General features: G+C 41.2%; 1 protein-coding gene across 2 annotated transcripts; it reads left to right on the top strand.

Annotated features, from left to right (window-relative positions):
- The first annotated feature begins 184 nt into the window (after window positions 1-184).
- znf608 (zinc finger protein 608) lies at window positions 185-7,672 on the top strand. 2 transcript variants are annotated; one of them, XM_026924052.3, is made up of 9 exons: window positions 185-1,018; window positions 1,930-2,065; window positions 2,840-2,927; window positions 3,081-5,349; window positions 5,666-6,053; window positions 6,144-6,283; window positions 6,385-6,535; window positions 6,657-6,719; window positions 6,810-7,672. In XM_026924052.3, the coding sequence occupies exons 1-9, from the start codon at window positions 290-292 to the stop codon at window positions 6,827-6,829; spliced, it is 3,984 nt and encodes a 1,327-aa protein (XP_026779853.3). In that variant the 5' UTR covers window positions 185-289; the 3' UTR covers window positions 6,830-7,672. The 2 variants fall into 2 exon arrangements, with proteins under 2 accessions (XP_026779853.3, XP_026779773.3); XM_026923972.3 differs by having other exon boundaries at window positions 6,657-7,672.
- The last annotated feature ends 303 nt before the right edge of the window (window positions 7,673-7,975 follow it).

Here is a 7,975-nt window from a genome sequence, read left to right as displayed (position 1 = left end):
AGGGGGCACCTGGGGTGGCCCATCAGATTTTTAGGGGGGCCGAGGCCACCCCTTGGTGTTCCTAATAAAGTGACTATATATATGACTATATACACACTCACCGGTGTTAAAGACGCGTGGAATGATCAGAAATGTATCAGAACACTACTGATGCCAGGTAAACACTGGGTCAGGTGTGCCAAGATATTTGGCATACGGTGTTTACCATGAAATAATAATGAGTCATTAATGCCTAATACCCTCCCATCCTGTTGATTTAGGACTCATCACCCGATCTGTCAGATATTCTATGTGGAGAATGTCAGTCACTTCCTCCGTTGGGCAGAGTAGTAAGGCAAACGGAGTTGATGCGTACGACAGCGGCGATGATTGGGAGATTGGACTCGGCGATCTGATCATCGACCTGGAAGCCGATTTGGAAAAGGATCGCCGGAAATCGGAGATGAATCGCATTCTGACTGTAAAAAGCCCCGCGGACGAGCTGCCGTTCGGTGTCGCCGCGGAAAGCGCCAGCGCCGCGTTCGATGGCCTCGCGAGTCCCGCTGCCAGTTTCTGCACGGAGGTGAGGAGATTCAAAGAGAAGCGGCGCAATTCCTGCGCGAGCGACGGCGGCGACAAATTGCGGTCGCTCGAGCCGCCGCCGCGCGCGGTTCCCAAAGTGTGCATCTCTAAGCGGCGTGAAGCTCAAGGACGCCCCGGAGAGGCTTTCGAAATGAATTCGAGTGATGCAAGTGCTCCTTGCGCCAAAGGCAAAGAGGGCAAGAGAGGAAAACATCAAGGCAAAGGACTTAAAAAAGAAAAGGACTGTGTGCGGACGCGTAAAGAGAAGCACGGTGAAGCCTTTGAATTCGAGAATGGTCGTGCTTTCGGGAGGAACGAAGAGAGCGCGTGCTATTGTGCAACCGGAGGACCGGCGGTCATGGACAGGGACGAAATGGACGCAAAGGGGATAAGGGCTAGTGCTTTTGTTGTGGAGGAGGATGGAGGGAGCTGCGAGCGAGAGCACAACCACAAAACGGTAAGACAGCCTGCGATCCGTGTTAGGATGCGTTCTTTGCGCCAATCTCCTCTCGTTCAACATGAATGGCGTCCGTTTGTTGATAATCACAGACAAACATTAGGGTTTAAATCTGTCACATCTCATCACAGGCTGCTGATGAGTGGAATCGATCATGCAATCCGTCTATCAGGTTGATATGATCATTACTGGTGAGCGACATCATAATAAAATCTGTCATTAGCAATTTCAGTGTGAAATACACTGCAGATTTTAAATGAACGTAAAGGGGTGTGTGTGTGTGTGTGTGTGTGTGTAAACTGCGATAAAGAACCTCTCATAAGCAAACAGAAAATGCTGTTTGCTACCAAGGAGTGATGTGGTCCTTTATTAGTCATCTTTCCTATAGAGATCAATATTGGAAGTAAAACACAAATCCTCTGTATCGCGTTATTCATCAAAAGAAATAAACAAGGGTTTGTTGGTTATAAATAAATACATCACTTCTAGGTATTGAATTGTTGTCAGCCATTTCCTCTGTATTTTGTTAGACATCCCTTTTGATTTTTTTTTTCATGGCTGTTGCTATTGGAGACCTGAGCAGCATCACTCCTTCTTATTTGGACAAAAGCACAGTGTGTGTGTGTGTGTGTGTGTGTGTGTGTGAGTGTGTGTGTGTGTGTGATGTGATTTCATGTGGTATTTACTGTTTTAATATAGAGAGGAGTGAGTAGCCCCCCCCCCTCCCCCGCCCGTTGCTTTCTATTGTCCCTATATGTCTACATTGTTCTGATATTTATCTCATATGTCTTTTATCAAAAAAGAAATCTATATTTACACTCACATATATTTATATGCCTAGTAAAAGGAAGGACTTTAGTTAAGCATACTGCAATATCCACTGTGTACCTGCTCTTTTCTCTTCTTATCAGTTAAGTATAAAAACCAGGTCAGTGGGGACCAATACACAAGAGGCTGAAAGAGCTGTTGAGTCAAACTACATGGAGCCATGTCAACCAGGAACAAGCGTAAATCTGGAAGGGATTGTGTGGCATGAAACAGAGGAGGGTAAGGACAAGTAGTTGAGCTACTGGATTACAGACAATGCTGCATTGTTACTTTAAAGGTACCACATAATGGGATAAATTGATTTTGTTGCCCTAATGTGATACCCCTTAAAAGTCTATTTCATAACTAAGTAATATATATATATATATAATATCTATTTCATATTTCATAGGCTGGGTGCAAATAAAATTAGATGGAACAATGTGGTTAATTAATTTATACTGTGCAGGTGTGACAAATACATGTAAAAGGCCAAAGGACTAGTCTTGCCATGAGCCATGAGCACCATTGGATGCCATTTACAAAGCAGCTGGGAGACTGAATCACCTACTAAAGCGTTTAAGCATTTGAGGGCAGTGGAGACACTGGTTGCATATTGATTAAGCAAATTAAAATTTTAGAACACCATCTTAACAACTCTGACTGAGATCAATCACAGAGTGAATCCAGACAAAATACTATACAAGAAATCACTTATACTGTAGGCTATGTATCAGCTTATGAAGAAAATAAGTAAGGTTAAGGTTAAAAAATAAGATATGCAAAGTTATAGTAATGCAGGGTTAAATTAATATGTTGTGCATTAACAGTATTTTGTGTGGGAGTTTTTGTCCGAGTTATTATAAAAATGTGACCAGTTAGAAGGAGAAAGGACACTAAGGCATAGCATAATTATGCATCATTATGCAGAACTATTTACATTTTTTGGACATTTATGTAAGCGATTCATGACTCATAGCCAGTTATTATTTCTGTCTGATTGCTTGACTTCAGGGGTGCTTGTTGTGAATGTCACATGGAGAAAAAGGACCTATGTTGGAACTCTCTTAGATTGTACCAAGCATGACTGGGCTCCCCCTCGGTAACACTTCACCATTTTCATATGTATATATATACAAATAGATGCAATTTCTGATATAATAATCTTTCTTCATAGATTAAGGTTAAAGAAATATATTCGGTATGGTTTTAATCATTAATGAAAATATTCTCATGTTTCATTTTTATTCGATAGGTTTTGTGAGTCTCCAATGAGTGATTCTGAAATGACATGTGGGCGTGGACGTGGTAAACGGATGAGATTGGCAGTGTCTGATCAGCCTGTGACAGAACCTGGTCTCTCCAAGATAAGAGGACTGACGCATAAGAGACGTGGCGTGGGCATAGGCAACAAAGGGAGACGAGGAAGTCTAAACTTTAGTACCTGTAGGACCCCTGCATACTTTTCAGTAGAGGACATTAAGTCAAGTTCACTTATGTGTGGCAAAAGGATAAGCAAAGCTCCACCTGATCTAGATTTGACCTTAGTTTCTGAGGACATTAGGAATGGAAATGGGAAAAGAATTCGCACCAAATCTAGGAGTGCTCCGTCCACTCCACAGGGGAAATCGGATCCAGTGTTTTTGGACCAAGTTTGTGCCTCACCAATCCTAATTGACTGTCCACACCCAAACTGCAACAAGAAATACAAGCATATTAATGGGCTTCGCTATCACCAATCACACGCACACTTGGACAGCAACAGCAAACAAGAGTTTGAGGCAGAGAGTGAGGACCGGCTCTCTGATTATGATGAATCGCTCAGCAACATGCCCCTTGACTCCAGTGAGAATGTCGATATTATTTCCAAGAAGCCACGAACCATGTATAAGCTTAATTCTGGTGGATCTTTAAAGAACAGGAAGTTATTACTCACCAGTGATCACAGTCCCACAGCAAACTCCAAGCAACGAAGGAATGTGATAGGCAAAGAGGGACCCACTGATGACTTAAACAACCTGCCACTTATTTCAAACATGTCTGTAGTCCTTGAGAACTGCCTTATTACAGATCGTAACTCATCTATAGAGATGCCGAAACTTGAAGCTGAGGGTGTCATTGATAAGAGGGAAGTTAAAAAGGAAAATGGAGTTGCTGAAAGGTGCTCAGCCAAAACTAGGACCAACAGGTTTATTGTTACTACCCCTGCACCTCCAAAGCTTATTGCTATTCCTACATTTCCTAGTAAAGTCACAGATGGCTCCTCTCATCAACCTTCACCATCTGTTGCTCTCACAAAGACTAAGAACCTTTCACTGAAACCCATCAAGCCAAAATTGGATATTGTTGCACAAGTTAATATGGCAAATGCAGCCATAGTGGTAAGCAAGGAAAATAGGAGAAAGGAGAAGCACAGGTTAAAGGATAGAAATTATAAAGATTCAAGAAGTCCAAAAGCTGATCCTGCTTTCATAAAGGCAGAGGACATAAAAAGTATAGGAAAGGACTTACCAGTAAGCTTATTAAAAGAGCATCTGAGCAAGCAGGATGTTGTTAACGGTCTTAGTGAAACTCAAGAAAGTCGAATGGCAAGTATCAGAGCTGAGGCTGATAAGGTGTACACTTTTACTGACAATGCACCCAGTCCCTCTATTGGGAGCTCTGCAAGAATGGACTCGGGCACACTTTCAAACTGTGATAGTAGTACCACCAAGACCAACAGTCCAGCATACTCAGACATATCAGATGTGGCAGAGGATGGTGGATTAAATTCTAGATCAAGGAGAAACTCAGCTCCTGATTCCAATCTGAATGGAAATATCAATCCCAAGATTCCAATTACCTCTGTCGCTACAGCCCTGGGAAAAGAAACTCAGGCATCAGCTCACAGTCATGGATATGAATCTTATGGTCTTCCAGGCTACATGCACTCTGGACAAGGAAACTCTGCTGCTTTCCTAAAGGTTTCAACACCTTATGCTAGAACTAAGGAGGATGTTCGAGAGTTAAGTGAGGATCTGAAAACCTCAGACTCAAGTGCTGATACCAGCTCTCAGTCACAGCTTCAGTTAGCTATGACACAAACGCAGACTGCTTTAGCTCAGTCCTTGTACTATGGACAGTATGCTCGTAATGCTCCTATAGACCAGAAGGTTTTGATAGTTCCAAACAATCACAGGCAGCAGAATGAGACATGCTGTGATGATGTGCAATGCAGCAAACATAGCAGAGTCCAAGCTAGACGTGGACCTGAGCAGAAAGAACGAACAAAAGAGGATGCAAAACAGATGATAACATCATCTGTGGCCATTCATAAGGGAACAAACTCAGTTAAAATCAGCTGTGCAAAACCTGGTTTCATCTATGTAGAGTTGGACAAACAGTTATCTCTTCAGCAGCCCCAGGTGAAGTCTTCTGTTATGTCAATAACAAAAGACCAGGGACTTAACAAGGAGTCTGAAGACTTCAGCTCAGAATGTCAAAATGCAAAAACAAATGTGGATACAAATGTAACATATCTAAATGTAAGTCGCTGACATTACTACACATTTTCTGAAAATGTGCTTGTAAAACATTTCTAGAAATATCTTTGATTTAGGTGTAACATTCTATAGAATTAAAAATTTGTTTATGATGTAATAAGTATAATATTGTGCCCTGAGGAGCCTAACTGATGTTGATGTAACTAATATTGAATTAAAATTCTCAGATTTACCCCTTTATACTTTAAAACTAACAATCACTTCTGTTGTATGACAATGGACTTCCCGTTGTAGATGTTTGATTGCGTTGGTTGTAAAACCCTAAACTGTTTGACGGTAGATGTTCCTCTGGGTTTAGGCTTCAGAATCACAGTCCTGGAGCCACTCATTTCAGTCCAAATATGTGAAGCAGCAAAATCAAGAGGTAAACAAGGTCTCTCAGGAAATAGGCCCAGACAAGGGGAAAGACTGGCATGTGCCTCCTGAGCCACAGCCCCGACTGGAGGCTGAGCTTCAAAATGTACATTGTGAGTCACCTTCTGAGGACATCGAGGAGAGTACCAGAGCAGAGGTGGCAAAGACACCTAGTGAAACCTCTGAAAACCCCCAGAGCACAAGAGTGGCTGTGTCATCTTCTCAACAATCTTACATCCAGTACCAGCACTCTTACCCATACCTACATCTGTGTGAGACAAATAACGCATCATTTAATGTGATGTCGCCAGCATTGGTGCACAACTATCCAGGTAATGTTGGGTGAATTTCTCAAAAATTTCTCTTTACATGTGTTTTTTTATTCTTAACAGCAATCATTCAGTAAATTTTATGCTTGCTAGGTTTCCATTACCCTCTGTATGGGAAGACACCTGAGAGGGAGGATTCAAGTGGGATGCAGCACAGCAAGACAGTTTCTGACCCTACAGACCTTGAGCTGCTGCCACATCACAACCATCCATACCATGGAAAATGTCCTGTGGTGAGTGTTTTCTGAAAGTTCCTAATCACACAACCTATGTTGTTATGTTGAATGAATTGAGATTTCATCCAGAGTTTTTTTTTTTTTTTCACCTCCTTCAGCCTGGGGAGCCAGAAGGTACTGAACAGGAGGACAGGGACACAGAGCACGAGAGAGAAACTGTTCCATTTGCTCACCACCTTCACACACATCATCACACTCATCTGGGCATGAGCTACTCTCTTGTGTCGGGGCAGTATGACCAATTTCAAGGTGAAAAGAAAAGCTAAACAAACCTCGGTACCAGTTAACATTTGTAAAAAGCATAAAAGCTGGTTGCTAGGTGTGAAAATGAGGATCTTCGCTCTAATTTGTGGTTTAACAACCTTTGAAGGTCTGAGTACAGTAGCCATGTGTGCCAGTCAGCAAGTGGCAACCACACAGACCACTTCCTGTGGTATGTATGGCCTTATTGCTTGACTGGAAATAGCTGTTGTCTGTTTAGTAGGTGTTTTGTGAATACTGATTATTCATTTTACAATTGCAGAGAATGATGGGAAGATGTGAGTTCAAACTACATGTTCCTGGCTCACACAAGGACTCATAGACATCAATTCCATGGTGTTATTCATTGCCTCCATGTGAGGCTACTTTCATTTTTTAATGAATGAATGTAACATTAGAGGTACAATGCAGTGCTAATAATATTATGAAATACTGTATAGGTATGTAATGGCATTACCCTAGTGAGTTAAGGTTTTGTAAAATATGCTATTTGCTTTTTGGGTGCCTGTACAAAATGACAAACATGTAAACCTTTCTGTAATTACTCTGCCTATAAAATGCCTACATCTAGCTGGTAGAATGCACATGTATTGTTGTGTACCATGATATTGAATGTACTTGATATTTTATAACCTCTCTGTGCTAAAGGATGATTTGCAGTAGATTACAAGTGACTGTACAGTGGATCTGTCCGCATTAACCTATTAACATGAAATTGCTCTGGCCATAGCCATTAATTGACTGTATCGTGTTCAGTGAAAAGAGTTACTCAACATGTCTCAGTGCCATATAGTACTATTGTGATGTACATTTTGTACATAGTTTAACAAGCAATCAATACTAACTTATGTACAGTTGTTTTCAGTGCAATGTATGGTTGTCTATCCAACCTCACTTACATGGATAAAGTAGTACCCTTTATTACTTGAATCGTGCTGCATTACCTAAATATGTTTACAAGCACATCTTTGGAAATATATGTCAGTGTTGTAGTTTGGTTCATCCTTTCGGTCATGAGGTTTTACTTAATGTCAACTATACTGTACCATGAAATTATGTTGCTTTTTTATACTGTTCTTGCCTTAACGCGTTTGTCAACCCAAATAAAGGTAAACATTGTTTGTAGATTTCTTCATTATTTATGGTGCATTTACACTGACTACAGATATATACACATACTTAACACATACTAAAGCTTGTGCATTTCACACATTACACAGTTCTATATAAAAGTTTCCAGCTAAAACCTTTCCAAAATTTTCCACATCAAAAACTACACTAAAGACCTGAAACTAGCCCAAAACAAATCAGGCATTGAAAACGGGAGACATGGGGTTTTGAATTTGTGTGGGAAACATGGTATAAATGGTGCACATGCATTTCTATTATCTAGACATTACCCATTCCATAAGCCCCCTTTCCTTCTCC

The sequence above is a fragment of the Pangasianodon hypophthalmus genome, chromosome 8, assembly GCF_027358585.1.
Source record: "Pangasianodon hypophthalmus isolate fPanHyp1 chromosome 8, fPanHyp1.pri, whole genome shotgun sequence".
Taxonomy (NCBI): domain Eukaryota; kingdom Metazoa; phylum Chordata; class Actinopteri; order Siluriformes; family Pangasiidae; genus Pangasianodon; species Pangasianodon hypophthalmus.
The sequence above is the reverse complement of the archived record's forward strand: the minus strand, read 5'-3'. Positions and strand labels throughout refer to the sequence as shown.